Source organism: Pholcus phalangioides, unplaced genomic scaffold (assembly GCF_987345545.1).
Source record: "Pholcus phalangioides strain wild (caught in Gottingen) unplaced genomic scaffold, Ppha-v1.0 ptg000015l_1, whole genome shotgun sequence".
Lineage (NCBI taxonomy): Eukaryota > Metazoa > Arthropoda > Arachnida > Araneae > Pholcidae > Pholcus > Pholcus phalangioides.
The window spans coordinates 78,803,716-78,820,314 of NW_028301608.1; the positions used below are offsets into that span (position 1 = coordinate 78,803,716).

Below are 16,599 nucleotides of genomic sequence, written 5' to 3' on the forward strand. Positions count from 1 at the left end.
GTCCAACCTTCCAATACTTTCCTGCCTCCAACGTTAGATCCATTGATTCTGCTTAAGTCTCGTATTTTAGCATTGACAAACCCATATATTTTGATGATTTTTCGATGAACTTCCCCCCCCCATATCCTCTTAGTTTTCACTTGCTGAAAATCAGAAGCACGCCTATTTCATTAAACAATGGTATTTTGAATGTGGTTTAGTGATTTCTGCTGTACCGCTCAAAGGGTTAAACACTTATTTTCAGCAGCTGTAAATAAATTGTATGGAAAGTTGTCAGTTCAACTAATGGCGATTCCTCCCTGGCAGCTAATCTTCATTCCATCTCTATTTCTCTATTGACACTCATGTATACTAGAGTACTTACAATGTACGATGTGAAATCAGAAAAAATTAATGGAAATTAATCTTCCAATTCATTTTTGTTAGAATTTGGTTGCAAAGAACAGTTTGAACACAATTTGCTTGTGGCAAATCTTTATTTTCTTTTCATATTTTAAAAAAAATTGTTCATAATATCCAGCCAGCAGACATACTAAATTAAAAGACATCAACATATATTGTATAAAATTACTAAGACATCTTAAATTGCGAAGTAATAAAAAATCGTTCGAAAACGTATCGTTAAATATATACATTCGCATCACTGTTCGATTCCGTAGCAGTTTTTCGATGAGTGTTCAAATAAAAAGAGTCACAAATGATGTTTCAACCCATCACACCGGTGATCCATGAAACTAAGCGATTTGAAATGGTTGATACGATGCTAATGAAGGGTGTCGTAGGCCTTCGAACCGGAAAAGATGGATGTGGATTATCACCTTGAACGGTTTGATTCCAAATAGGCTACAAAAGCAAAAAAAAAATATAACAGATTATAAAATATCAGATTTGTTTAAAGCAGGAGAGTGGGGCAACTGATTATTACAAATAATACAGAGACACACTTACTATTTAAGGAACAAAAACTAAGCTGAATATGACAAGGTTTATAAAAAAAAATATGCTTATACAGTACAACTAAATAATTAGGCAGTATAACTGCTTCAAATTAAAATGTTGAGAATTTCCAAACGAATAAGAATCGTACTAATCCGCGTTATATCTCTCAAACGAATGAATTGAATCGTTTATTTGTTAAAAAATTTTTATCGTTGGAAAATCAGATCAAAAGACTTTTCTCCCTTGTAACACAATCGAAATAGATCGCTCAATTGGGAAGAGAGAAGAATAAACTTACCCAAAGAAAAGCAAGAACACATTGCGCTCATCACAAAATTCCTCGTAGAGTAGGCGGAGAAGTCGTTAGTATCAAGAGAAAGATCAAGAGACCCATCACCATTGCACAGTGGTAAACCTAGAAAGATCTTGGTCAGAAGGTTAATAATGGGTTAGAGTCCGAAAGCCCCATTGCTCTCCCCTACCTCTGCCCGTTTGTTTACTTTTAGCTGCTTCACGAGAGGCAATAACACCAACATTTCCCCGAGACTTTTCGCGTAAAGCTAAATTCACTTTTCGGTCAGTTTCGATTACGTTGTCCTGGAATTCTATTTTCTTCGAAGTTTCAAACGTTTCTTGTCTCTTGAGATTTCCCGAAAGTCCATTTCTTGTGTTTTCACAAGAAAGTCACCCGAAACCTAATGAGAATTATTCCAACAAATATAACATGTATTCACAAAACAGTTCAGCCTGGGCCGTGTCCGATTTTGTGTTTTTAATTCCCATACAATTTTGATCGGGGAAAATAAATTCTCTAAATAGTACTCTGATATTTTGCCCAGAGAACTTCTCTCCCAATTCACTAAATAAGAGCTTGAATCAAGATTCTTAGTACGCTTAAATATCTATCAGCATTCTACTAAATATTGTTTAATCTGGTTTGATGCGGTGATAAATACGTGGTTGACATCTCTTCAAAGTTAAACAAATTCCTCACCCAAAATTAAAGTATTTTCAAATAGAAAATGCGGAATAAACGGGGAAAAACAAGATGTCTCATAACTTTTAACATTTTTAAATAGTTTAAAAATACATAAAAATTTAAATTTAAAAATTCCTCACCAGTTTTTTGTTCTGTCGGGGGGAATTTAATAGCATACGTATATACTCGTATTTTGCATTATCTACTTTTAAGTGTTAATAAAACTGCAGTGAGGCTACTTTATGTGTGTAGGACACAGTTGTGCAGTAAACTACTTCACAGGGGCCATACATCTAAATATTATTCACGTAAACAATTACATTTTTTTGCTGACAATAAACACTCAAAAATGGACTTTAGGTAGTACTAACAACTGCAATTCAGAATAAATGCCGAAATCCAGCGGCATAAATTTGGCGGCACCTGATAATGCTGCTTCTCGATATTTTTTTCTTGGTTCACCGAATGTTGCAAAAAAAGGTATTCTTATGAAGGGGTTTTTTTTTTTGGTGCAGAAAAAAAAAAGTTCAATTTTTTTTCAAAGAGAGCACTGCACGAAAGTCATCACTGGAAATTGCATTTTATAGAATTCTGATTTGCATGAGAGAATACTATTAACAGCTCACGTATAAATTTTCCTGTTACTCGCGCTTACATAAGATTTTCATTGTAATGTTGACATTCTTGGATATGCACTATGGGTGAAGTTGTTTTACCTCAGCCACGAATTGCCGGCTGAAACTTTATGAACGTTTCGGAGACAAACGATTGAAGACAAGTCGAGGTCTAGTCATTCCAAATTTGCTTTCATGAAGCGCTCTCTTTCAACAAAAATTTGAACTAAATGTTTTTCTACACCAAAAAGCACCCCTTAGAGAGAATAAGTTTTTCACAAACCACATTTGAATACGCCGATTCTTTCAATTTTTATGAATATTTAGACTATTTATGAATTTATAGGACACCCATTAAATCGAATTCGCAATGACTCACCAACTTGTAAAAGTTATTTTACGTTACCCTAGCAAAAAAAAATTCGCGCTTTTGACCCTTAAGCTGCCTAAGCAGTCAGAGATGTAGATTTCGCTGATAATCAAGTTAAAAACTGCCTTTTTTCCCCAATCGCAAATAGGTGGATAAAAAATAAAATCCGGCAGTTTATTTACACGTTGAGAGCAGTTTAAGACATAAAATGGATTAAAAAAATGCAGTGAAACCTCTAAAAAAGAGATTTTTTCTTTTTTTTTTCAGGCCAAATCCGGCCTTCAAAGACAATGGTCAGATATGTAGAGGGAAATATCCAGACCAGATAGAAAAAAAAATTTATTTAAAAAGTTTTTTTCTGCACGAAGATGGTCTTTCAGAGAAGTTTCACTATACTATACTGTATTTCAAAGTTTGCTATAAAACCGCAAGCAATTAGTATTGTGAGAGCGATATTATTCACAAATGCGTTGGTAGGAAAAAGTTTCAAAGCGTTAGTAAAAACAGGACAAAGAGGAGAGAAAATCGATAACATTTTATTTTATTATTAGTATTTAGCAAACAAGACAATGGAAGACTTTTTTCACGGAGCATGGCCACGACGACCAAGTCCCGAATTAGAAGAGAGGAAAAGACAGACCGTTCAGATCTATATGTTGTTTAAATGTCAATGAACATAGAGCCGCAGGAGGAAAAAACAGCCTTCAGCAGATGAGCTTCACCATAACTATATGTATGTATAATCTATATATATTCCATATCTTTTTTTTAAATACATTACGAGCAAAGTATTCTACACTTAACACTTACACAGACAGAAAACATAAAACACTTAAATACGTAAAAACAGAGAATCAACTTATTTCACCTGAGACAGGAAAGCATATTTTGGATAAATTTGAACAAATATTCTGTGCATGTAATATCACATTTCGTAACATTTCGCATATATAATAACGCATTTTTTTTTTTACTCGATATTTACAAGTCGAATATTACATTTGTGTGGCACACGTTCGAGCAAAAAACAATAACAAACCAACGACCATCGGGCTTTTTTTTTTTACATTCTCCTTCGACAGAGAGGTAGGGCTCTCACTCCAATCTTTTTTTAACCTTTTAGGGATTGAACGGACAATCGTGACTATGAAGGTTAGTTGAGATTTTAAATATAATTCTTTTTTTACATTGCAGTGTGTATCGATTATATACAGTACGTATATGGTTTTTTTAATGTATTTTTTCCAAGTAAAAGTAACGTGACTTAATCTTTTTAAATATTTATATTTTACAGTCATTTTCAACATGTTATGAGTAAGTTGTAAGAGTTCTGTTAAATGTTTGGCTGATAACAGATATTTATAGCTTAAATCGGACATTAAAATCCGCTCAATTTAAAGAAATAATATCGGCCTCAGAAATCATGGGAAATGTATATCTTACAGCTATGAAAACAGCGAAATAATCATACGAAAATCTTTCCAATATGATAATAGGTTTCAATTTACTTATCCTAAACGTCTAAATACAATTTTCACGATCGGTGGTTTTAGAGCAATAGTTAAGTAAATAAAAATAAATTAAGCCACGAGAATATAGTATTGAGTATATTTGTCTCTGCTCTTTCGATCTCCATCCCCTCTATTCCTATTTCCTTGTGTTCACGAAATTCTCATTCCCGCTATAACCTTCGCTTGATAAATGTAAAAATTAAACTCCCCGTGACTTCAAATTAACTTGAGCATCGCGTTCTTACACTTTCCTGATCGTATAAGATGTCCGCTTACTTAAAACAAATTCCTATTGAATAACGAAAGAGACGAATTTACGGAATGTCATTCCTTTGCCCGGCGTAATCAAGAGAGATATTCAGAACTTTCCAAATACATGTTATTTCCTTTCGTACCTGAAACTAACCAAGACAACTGTGATCCAAGCCACGCTAAACAAAAATTTAAGTTCCCATACGTTGAGCCTCTGTTCCGTAAAGCGAATCGTTTCGCTAAAATTTTTGGATGTATTTGAATGGGAAGGAAATAAAAAAAACGCGAAGCTTAAGTAAATTTCCTCCCTCACACGCTATTATGCCGATTCGTGTGACAGGATATGAATTCAGATCTTGGGAATGTTTTTTTTATTCGTGACGGTACTCTTATCTAAATCCGATACTCACAAAAGTTTCTATAATTCAAGAATTCTAAATCCTTGGGGATAAAATTTCTACATAACACTCTTCTTGGTTTTTGGGGCATGTGAAACAAATTCAAATTTTGAGGAATTTATATAACACCTATTAACTAAAACACTGAAGTTTTTGGCTGTTTCATGTTCTAGACAGAACATTCTGTAGATGCGGCTGTGTTAGTAGACAAACGGATACTCGTACATTCCGAATCAAAACGTGTTAGGCATCGAATGACATTTCGAAAATAATTCACGTTACTCGTGCAAGAGGAGACACGCATGAAAATACCAGAAAACTACATATTTCATAACGACATGCTTTGTTAGCACTTCTGAGCAATTTCATGTCGAAACGTATATATATAAACCAACGATAATAGAAAAATCTACAACATGCCCTAAGAAACTTGCGATTTAAATATTTTCGATTTGGAATCTGCCTTAATAGATGGTACTTTCTCGAAAATCATCTTCGGGGTGCTTTCCGAGTTCAACCAGGATGATTCCCATTAGACCGGTAACCCAACGTTGAATCACAGTATTAGCTTCGTGATTTCCAGTGCGAAGAAATTGCATCTACTTAGTCGTATCCGCAACTGGATTTTTTTGTAGGCATCGTCGATTTTCGTGAAATTTTGCTGTCGCTCCTTTGGCAAGCAAAGGTCCATTCCGAGAACATTGTTTTTTTTTTTAAAAACAAAGAATTTAAAAAAATCGAACCAAGATATTTCTTTCAGTGGAAAACTAACAACAACGACGACGCTGCGACGGCTGCCATCCCCGCGACGGTCCCGTGGGACCTCACGACCATCAAAGGGCAGCACATCGCCACTACCAGGTCGGATAAATATACGAGCCACCACCACCATATGCTGGTGAAGGTCACGCTCAATCGAGTGGAAGCATCTGTGGCCGCATCTGCGGTCGGATAGAGTACGGGAAACCCAGAAGACGAATTGAGTCTGTAACCTTCATCCAGTTTAGACTCTATGGCGGAGTCGTCCTCGTACACGGAATCTGTTAGATCGGAATCAAAGGAGTCGTCAGTTTTCTCATGCAGTTCCGGGTTATTAATCGAAGACGAGGAGCCAAGGGTCGGAGACGAGTTGCCATTTACCATAGTCGGCCTGGACGTGCCGCTGTCCTGTCCATTCTCGAGAAGTTTCTCCCAAGGATCCTGAGTCGACATTTGAGATTGATCACTTACCACTCGCATAGGGTGTAGCGTGACGTTGTGTATAGTCACTTCCTGAGACGTCACGATGAAAGGAGTCTCCGAGGGTTTGTAACCGTCCGCTCGAACCTAGAAGACATATCGTATAAAATACAGTAAGGCCTAGCTAATAATCACTTAGATTAACTTAATACAGTCGAATCCCGTTTTAACGAATACCGTTGCAGCGGAATTCTCATTTTAACGAACCCTTTTTTCTAATCCTTCAGATAAGTTTACATAAGAGCAACGCAAAAACATGGAATTCCTTTATAACGAAATTTAATTTCAACGAAGTGATTTCCCGGTCTCTTGGAGTTCGCTATAAAGGGATTCGACTGCATAAACAATTGGTTTATTAATATCTCCAAGTGGCACTTATTTACTGAGTTCAGCATCATCAAAAACAATATTTATACTGAGATTAATCAGTTTTAACTAAAATAGCACTAGTCTAAAAAGGTTTTTCCAACATGGAAAATCTTTGCTGTTCTATATTTCAGGGTGCTTATCCCAGAATTGACTAAAAAATAGTTATCACGTCGTTTTTTAGTTGTATGGTATTTAATTTTGAATATATTCAAAATTTACAGATTCAGGCTATATGTGTGAAATGATACTAGAAATAATGTTTATTTTTTGCCGTCTAAAACATGAGAAATGGCAACACTGTCTGAGAAATGGAAACACGAGCTTCACGTTTATGTGCAACCCTTTGACTCGGTTCCATTTTTTGACTAATGTCGTAGATTCATTAACGTTCCAAATAAGTTTTGCTGCCACCACTTCATATTACGGTGCTGATCAGAGGTATACGCATAGGATGCGCCCCCCTCCTCTTATGTCCCCCCCCCAAAGCGATCAAAAATTAATATTTTTAATGTTTGTGTGAAAAATACTAATAAAAGACAGCTATTTTAACCAATTTCTGTTAACTTAAATTTTTAGTTATTAACCTTGAAAAAGCATTCATCTGGAGGAAAATCCTTGTGAACCCCCCTCCGAAACCTTTTGTGGCCCCTCCTAAGTCGACCCTGAGTATGTCCCTGGTGCTGATGGGGAACATTATGAAGGTTACCGACAAATCTAGAACTGGTTTCTCGCACCTAAAAGAAAATTTTTCTGAAATTAAACAGGGCAAAATATTAAAAGTATTTGTATTTCCTCAAATAAAGTAAACTAACGGGTGATTTTTATTTCCACATAGAACACATACTGCATGGCAATCATTCATATCTGCAATGAAGGGGTTTTTAGGGAATCAAGGCAGAAGGGACCCATCAATGATGAGTGATTACTGTTGGGTTTTTTTTTCAGGAATAAGCCACCACAATAATATAAGAGAAAGAAATGAATTATTTTTATAAAATACTAGAAAAAAATGCGTATAAATTTCGTTTTGTGTATATAATATCCATAGAGTACACGTGTATACTCAATGTATGTGTATAAAGAAAAAACATTTCGTATATGTAATATCGATGTATGAATACGAAAAAATAACTATCGTAATGAATGTTGTACTTTGTTTTATTAATATGGAAATTATCTCCATTTTCAAGATGTGTAAGTTTTCCATAATGTATGCATATTTCCGAAAATGACCATGCATACAGAACGGACCAAGCATGACCAGGCTGTCGCTTACACAATTTTAGCTGCCCGAGAAAACCCTGAAAGACGACCAATGTATATTGTACCCTACGAAAGCGCCCCCCCCCCCCCTCCAGTGTCCCTTCTTATGGGAGACTGGAAGGGGGGGGGCCACTTTCGTAGGGTACAATATATATTCGGTAATCATATGTATATCGTATAATTCGTTATAGGGCTACATACAATCGTGACAATATACACTCATTCGAGATTCAAAAATATAACTGTGTAAATGCAAAATTACAAAATGAAAAATCTGGAACCCTATCATGCGACCCAAAGGACGAGGCCCAACTCATGTCGTTAGTGGCTCTGCGCAAGTTCCAGGTCCCCTTTTTCTGCGTCCGACTGGATCTGTGTAAACGCGCCTTGTCAGTTTAGCTGATCTCCGGGGAGGGGTCACTGCGGTGTCCGAGCAAACTTTTTCTTCATTCGGATTCCCTATTAGCTCTCCCCATAAACTTATGGGAGCGCGGATGACGACGACATGCATATTTAGCACCCCAAAATTAGTTTAAGAAAACTTATTTCACTCATGTTAAAGGGAAATATGTTAAAAATTGTTTATGATATTTATGACAATCATGAAAATCTCGATTTCCAAAAATCCAGCTAAGCCTCGAGAAAGTAGGAGAAACGGACCATTTTATAAAAAAAAGTTGGGGTGGATAAAATTACGGGATTGCCCCAAAAATATACGGGTCACATATGTTCACTATATATACACACGAATACAAGTTTTTGGCCCGCGAGCGTCAAATATACCGCATATCTGGCCCGCGGACTGAAAGTTATGCACCCCTTGCTCCAAGACATTTCAGAACAGAACTTGGAAATAGTGAGATTTAAAAAATCTTATATACATGCATTTAAAAAAAACGCAAAGGTTTTGATCCAGATCAATATTCTTTAATTACGTGAGATAATCTCAGGTTCTGTAATATCAGCAGTGAATTTTCGCATAGTGCGAAATCATTTTTCACTTTTCGAGAAATATATTGCAACAAAAGAGACTTGAAACATGTCAAAATTATTCAATAATTTTTCATTTCGTGAAAAGAGCATATTTATACAATATATTAACATACAGGTAGATTCAAAACTCGGGGATCAAATTTCACGGCTAACCTTTCACTATCTTTTCCTTTTCTCAAGATTTTTTTTTTTGGGTGGTGGTCGACTTGTGGACATTGAGAACGCGGCTCCCATCCAAAACAGGGAAGACCTCGTTACCAAAATTGATGTAATAAATGGGTCTTCAGTAATAGAATCCATACTTTGAATTTTGTCATGTTCGAAGCTTTTTTTACGAGCAGACATTTCGTCCCCTATTGCGGTGGACATCGATGCAGGTGGCTGCAAGGAGACGAAACGACCTCCTTGGAAGACTTTTATCTACTACTTTACCACACACCAACTCCGGTCATATATCGCCGTACGGCAATTTCCAACCAGTGGAGTTGGGTGGGAAATGAAGGCTTCATCCATCGGTGGTCACCCTAGGCTCGGTAGGTAAAGAACTTTCTTCTGATGTTCTATGCCCGGAGACAACGGTCTAAAAAGGTCATTTCGTCGCCGTGCTTGCCGCCACCTGCACTGATGATATCCACCGCAGTAGTGGACAAAACATCTGCTCATAAAAAAGCTTCGAACACGGCATAGCAGCCCGAAAAGTATGGATTCAGTCAAACTCCTGCAGTGAAAGCCTGCCTAGTTTTTTCAGTGTTTGCACTTCAAAATTTTATGGGTTAAAATGGCTAAGTGCCAAAAAAACACCATTTTTCACGTGTCTCAAATGAGCAATGCTATATGATGTTGTCAACGTGAAAAGCGCATGGTAGTTCTTTACGTGATTCAAAAGAGAGTGTAAAGAAGTCGCAAATGTTAACGTCCCTACAGGCTGCAAAAACAGTTTTTTTCTTTTTCCCAAATTTTTCTTTTTGGCACTTAGTGTTTACCCTTCACTTCATATTCGAAAAATCCTTACTTAGGTGTGGTGTGTGTTCTCAAAGTTTGTACCTAGAGTTTTGAATCACCCTGTAAATTGTTGTGATCACGAATCGATGAAGTTGCCACTCACCTCTAATACGTAAGCTCCCGGCAACAAAATTCGCCAATATTGCCCATGCTTCGTAGAATAAAAAGTCATATCCCTCCCTTTGACTTTTAAAGCCGCTCGAACGATGGGATTATTGGCACTATCTTTTATTATCCCTTTAACACCTGAAAAGTTTCGAAAAAAAGCTTTCTGCAGTAAAGATCGGGGGAAAAACATGGAAGGAAAACAAACACAGCTTTACTTCTCTCAGAAATTAAAGAAAACACTGTCCATGATTCAAAGACGATTTCTAAATCAAACATTCTTTTCTACTTGCCGTTTGAAAATCCTGTTAGTTCGAAAATCTACAGTAAATCTAAGAGATTGGCTATTTAAACAGAATGCTTTTCGATTGAGATACCTATTTTCAGTGATCAGGTTTGGTTTTAACCCTTTAGCTGTTAAACTAGATTTTAATAAATGCAATAACATTATTTTGGACTTCGGTTGCTGGTTGTTGGGACCAAATTAGTTTCTCCCGGAACACAAAAATCCACCAGGACGTCTGATCACTCTACCAATTGTTTAAAATTTTGTGTAAGGAAGTTAAAAGAAAAAGGAGGGACTTTTTAAAGTCCCGTCGGACTCGTCGATTCTGGATACATGTATCCAAATACAGTGTAGACCTCTTACGTCATTCATATTGCAAGCGGTTTTAAAGCCGCGTTTCTATAGTTATTGAAATTTTTTTTTTTAAATCTTTATTTGGTCACCGTCTTAAATAGCCCAATTAGAAAATTGTTGCCCTGTTTCTTTTGAGCCAAAAACAAATGTTTTCAAGTGCAATATTTGTTGAGATATGACATGAATGTCGCTCTCCACTTGTTAATACAAGATATACAGAAGACTGGATGTTGTGAAGATATTTATTATTTTAGATGTTAATTTTTTAAGGAAGGAAAAAACTCATCTTGTATTAACAAGTGGAGAGCGACATTCATGTCATATATATAGCCCTCTGGTGGCTCGTCGTCCATGAGCTATTAGCTGATCGGTTTCACCGTCCATTGCACGGTTCCGTTCGGCATATATACGCTCTAGCGAAGGAAAATCTCTATCTCCTCTGTAGCTTAGTGGTCAGAGCACTCGTCCGGCAATCGAGGGACCCGGGTTCGACTCCCGGTAGAGGCAGAGATGAGTTTTTTCCTTCCTTAAAAAATTAACATCTAAAATAATAAATATCTTCACAACATCCAGTCTTCTGTATATCTTGTATTTGTTGAGATGTTTGAATTCGAAAAACAAAGAAAATGAGGGAAAAACAGCTTGTGAAACGTAGAATGAGCTTGTCCGTTTATTCGATTATTTCCCTCATTTTCAGTGATTTTCGAATTTGAATATTCCAGCGAATATTGCACTTACAAATAGGTTTTTTGGGCTAAAGAGGAACGGGGCAAATTTAGAGCATAATTAAATGTTTTAGAACAGGGTAACCAAATAAAAAGTTTCTTTTTTTATAACTATAAAACCCCTTACACTATCAATGATGCTTCTGGGGTCTACACGTTATTTGGATACTTTTTCCTAACTGGATATATGTTTCTAGAATCAACTGTTCACGAGTAATTCCAGAATAACGGGACCTTCCCATGCACCCTGCACTAGAGTTCCTGAACAAAGCGGGAAAAATATCTAAGCTGCTTCTCGCTAATAAATTGGCCGTGTACTTTCGTTGCATGCAACTCTTGTTTGGAAATAAGAAATAAAATTCACTCTCTTATCAGATTAAGCGAACCCTACCTTTGTGAACTTCTCCAAGGAAATGCAGCAACGCTTTTTTATTTTCGCCCCAAAACCTGGGGATATCCTGGCGGTTAGGAAATTTGCAACACGAGATCTCGAATGTTACTTCCATGGTTCCACCCCAGACGTAATTGTAATCTTGCATACCACCTGGAAAATCGACGAAGCGCATTCATAAAACATACCATGGAAACTTAAATACTCGTTGCAGTCAACTTGATTGTGTTCGGAGAAACGGCGAAAATTACATTACCCATGAGTGGATACCACGCTGCTCCGTTCGTAGTACCATTCGGGAAACCTAGGGTACCGTCCCGGCACGGTATTCCCAGATGCATATTCTCATGATTGAAAGAATACACAGCAGCTAAATGGCGGAATACGTCGTCATCCGGAGTCAACGAAGGAGGGCTGAATGTCTGAAACACTAAAAGGATACAAAATGAAAAAAAGACATCCATAAAACATTTAACTCAATTTCTGACGAGTGCATTTCTTTTCCTCTTTACAGGATTGTCATCATCACACACATTGCAGATATTATTCCATTAAAGATATTGAATTACGATTAAATGGCAAAGCGCTGTTGGAATGATAAGATATATGTACGACCAGATATTTTCCCTCCGGTAGCAACAAGAAATTCGCTATTGTGCATCGCTTCTTCAAAAACAAACTGCACTTGATCCTTCCAAAACAAATGAAAACAAAGCTCTTTTTTCGTAATCCAGTAGGTATTTCTGTTTGAAAGAAAATGAACGTTACCGAGTTCAAAAGCATATAATCAGAATACGCGCATTCACAGACGAAGCTTTCCATCATGTGCCTCCTCAATTACGGATATGCACGCGATCTTTCTCGCATCTCTTTCAAGTGATCCTGCTTGGCATCACGAACAAGCTTTGAATTCAGTCTTCTCTCAAATTTACTTCCGTAGTTGGAATATAATGATAAATATATAAAATTTTTCTGTGCATACCTTTATAAGCTCTGGATTTTATTTTTTTCGCCCATCTTTTACTTCCCAATGAAGAGCTATTCACGATATGTTGCATACCATTATGTCATCACTTCGGCAGTTATTGCATTAGATTTCGTGCAAAGACTTGGAGCCGATTTCAGATAATTCATACTAATAATAAAAGTAGTGAGAGCTGCTGAATGGAACAGCGTTTTCCTTTTGTCATTGACTATACATTTCGGGAACGATATGGACCATAGCTACATTGAGCTTTTCATATAATGATGGCGTATGTATGAACCATAATTCGTTAAAGCAAGGTACCGAGCTGGTTCCAGCTGGAGGGCAGTTTTTTTGGGTTTTTTTTTTGTTACTTGAAAGGTTGGAGGTGCACCAGAGCACCGCGGTGCACAGTTTGAGAACCCTTGTTCTATACAATATGTAGTATAGGGCCAGATTGGTACGATCAACGTGACAGTAATAAGAATGAGCAACGAACGAAATCAAATCGAACAATTAAAAATGAAATAAAATTTACAAGCACAGAATAATTTAGTTTTTTTTTTTTCAAAAGCATAAATTTCAAAGGAAACAAGCGTCTACCCAAACATTCTCAGCTCATGTTCAATAATAATACGAATACCACATCACTTTAAGATTGGGATAAGGGAAGTAGACGAATAAATCTTGCATTATCTAAATCAAAAAAAATAACTATGCAAGGGGTTCTCAAACTTTTTTTCCCATCCGAGGCGCCTCTTTTCCCCATGTAACGCTCCGGGGAGCCGGCCGAGCTAGAGACCGGCTCCCCAGAGCTGTTTAGTAGAGAGGTATCGAATAGTCTTTTTTTTTTAAATCAAATGTGAACATTGGTACTCCTTTTATTGATATTTAATTTCTTGCTAAATGTGTGCTTACTGTTGTTGGCCGCGTTGTCGTAAGGGAAACTAGCCACCAGGGCTCCTCCATGGATGTTTCCGGAAAGAACAAATTGCGTCCTGTCCAGCCATTCCCTCACTGCTTTTGTCTCTGGCTGTTGCTGCTTGTTGTTGGTTTTGAAAAAATCGGGGAAATTCCTATTCAAGTCGAATCCTCTCGCGTTATACCTGCGAAAAGAAAGTTTTTCGTCATCAGTAATCTAAGATTCGAGCACTCTTAGCCTTTCGTGACACCTACATAGCAAAACAAATCTTCTGAGAAACATCGAAAAGATTAAATATTTTAACAGATTTAAAAATTGATAATTTGAAGCCAGTACAACTAATCCAAGATTCTGTTTGAAGATAAGGCATTGTATTCAGCTGTTTTAGATTGGTTAGCACAGCGTTCTGTGGTAATTTATCATAAAACAATTATGCTATAATACTTGAGCCACAAATCAAGAGCATTGTAAATGTCAATTAAGGTAGATTCCACCTTCTAAACCAAAATTATTTATTAACATGCCCACAAAACATGAATCGATGTTCTAATTTGCAACCAAGGATATCTATTCTGAATTCTGATTACCATCAACCCTGTCATTATTAGGAATTATGACCATCGGGCAACAATATTTTATACTCTGAGTAGGTTTGTTTTGTTTCCTTAAATTCAGAAGCCGCACTAGTGATAAATATTTTTCTTAATTAGACCTGGATTTCACAAAGCAACGAATCATTTCGTCAAACAGATCCACTGATCCGGAGACATTTGAAGTTTGCGTAATGTCCCGAAGAAAACTACATTAAAGATGAAACGTATAAACTATCAAATCGGGAGCACCAAATTCCTGCTCGCGGGTTGTTAATGGTGTTGCCCGAGTTTTGTAAGGTGAATTGTTAACCTCGGACCAATGGTGCTCCGGTGATATAGAATGTATATATTTTTTAACTTTTATTTTTTTTTTGATTGAGAAAATAAATGCTCCCTTCGGGGAACCCCGTATGGCGAATCACATTCGCCGGGTCGGGGTAAGTAACTCAAACTATCAAATGTCATGCATCATATGGTTTTTAAAAAATTAATCTCTACGCTAATATATATAATTATAATATTCATGAACCAATGATATTGGTACGTACCAATTTTATTACTTCATTTCAGAAGAGAAGTGTCTTACCTGTGTAATTAAATTAATGCTCTAAAAAGATTTGAGCCTTTGTGAACTGCTTCGTATAGCAAAAAAAAAAAAAATAATCACGAGATTATTTTACAACAGCAATTTTCGCACAAAAAGTAAGATGTAGTAAACACTTCGTTCTAATTGAGCAATGGAAACAGCTTCTTCCGCTTGTCTCAGTGAACCTAGCTAGTTCAGCCAACACCTTCTATTGCAGAAAGCCTCCGTGCGAAGCTATATATCATATATAGTCATTGAATATACTGAACATACTACAAAAAAACGGTAAAGATTTCGTATACGTCGGACTGCTATATTCAACGGCTACAGGTGAAATAGACGACTTCAGGGACGTGAAAGCTTCCTGCTATAGGCGTTGGTTTAGCATATTTTACAATGTATTCCGATAGTAATAATTATTTCAATTTAATATCGGCTTACCTTCCCTGACCGCCAGAGCATTGTCCTTCAATCGCCGTCTCGAATCCATCGGGATTCATGGAAGTCATTATGTGTATCCTAGTTGTGTCCAGCAACCACCTCACGTAATTATCAGTGTAATAGTTATTGATAAGATAAGCGATGAGGTGAAGCATCAGTTCTCTGCCTATGGCCTGAAGAAAAACAAAAACACTCATCAAATGTGGTTGAAACTTCAACACATTTCTCCATCTGAGATTTATTTACTGCCCCTCTCTGATTTGGTACTTACGATCTACTACTACTAAACCACGTATGCACCTCGTCCATATTCCTCTGCGGAACTTCTAATGAATTGGTAGAATTGAATTGGTGCGTGCGTGCACATTGCGTACAGTTTGTTTCTACGTAATGCTTATTATAGTGCTGCCATCTATTTTTTGAACTATGAGTGAAGTGTAACGATTGAAGATTTGTTGTTCTCTGTGGCGAGACCTTTTAACAAGGAGATCGGCTCACTTTCGATCTACTATTTGTAGGCGGCGCCTACAGATAGAAATATACATATTGCCAAAGCTATAAACAAAATCGGTGGTTGACGAAATTTGTTTTATGGGACTATATTTTTCTGCTAGGATCAATTTATCCCTTAGTCCAATTATCCATGTATCGCTTCGTATTTTAGTGATTCAAGCTGTGTCCAGTCCCAGGACGGACAGAGCTTTTATCCACATCGTTATGGGAGCGACACTAGCGTTACGCAGCTGTCTCTTTGGAATGGTTACTAATCTCTTTGGGCAAAGAAGCTATAACTATTTTCGTGATTAAAGAACAGTCAGTAGATAAAGTACTACGTTAGATAATTTATGTACTAATAAACTGTTTAAAAAATAATCATTTTTAATAATCAGTTATGAATTCGTTTCAATTATTTTTTTCCAATTGGAATCAAAATTACCTACCAAATAGTTTGAAAAATATAAATGTGATGATTATTTTAATTTCCTTTATTATCTTTTTCTTCTTATTCTACTATTCGTAATGGGGTAGATAAAGGGTTATGCCATACTCAGAGGCAGAAGGAACGTGAATTTCAGATAATCAACGATATTCTAATTTCGACCAGCACGCATCTATTATTACTCTGTGTGTGGGCCAAGTGATAATTATATAGTAAAGTTTGTTGTACTTTCAGGAGTCTATCCATACTTTTTTTGTAGGGTATTGTTTTCGTGAAAATGTTCTCTTTTTGTGAAAAGGGTCCTTAATTTTGTTAAAAGTAATTTTGTGGAAACTGAAATAATCTAACAAACCTATCACAAAA

The 16,599-nt window shown here is 36.6% G+C and overlaps 1 protein-coding gene across 7 annotated transcripts in view; it reads right to left on the reverse strand.

The window, feature by feature from the left end:
• Window positions 1-460: 460 nt before the first annotated feature.
• LOC149076752 (carboxypeptidase M-like) overlaps window positions 461-16,599 on the reverse strand; it is a 152,431-nt gene continuing 136,292 nt past the window's right edge. For 3 of the 7 annotated variants that reach the window (XM_089244397.1, XM_089244398.1, XM_089244396.1), the window contains exons 4-9: window positions 15,297-15,469; window positions 13,673-13,860; window positions 12,047-12,220; window positions 11,791-11,943; window positions 10,033-10,175; window positions 1,510-6,389 (exon numbers count right to left, since the gene is read on the reverse strand). In XM_089244397.1, the coding sequence (XP_089100523.1) occupies window positions 5,820-6,389; window positions 10,033-10,175; window positions 11,791-11,943; window positions 12,047-12,220; window positions 13,673-13,860; window positions 15,297-15,469 (1,401 nt within the window). In that variant the 3' untranslated portion in view covers window positions 1,510-5,819. Of the gene's footprint in view, window positions 844-1,237; window positions 1,355-1,509; window positions 6,390-10,032; window positions 10,176-11,790; window positions 11,944-12,046; window positions 12,221-13,672; window positions 13,861-15,296; window positions 15,470-16,599 lie in introns of those variants that run through there. The other 4 variants (XM_089244403.1, XM_089244402.1, XM_089244401.1 and 1 more) reach the window with 3 other exon arrangements.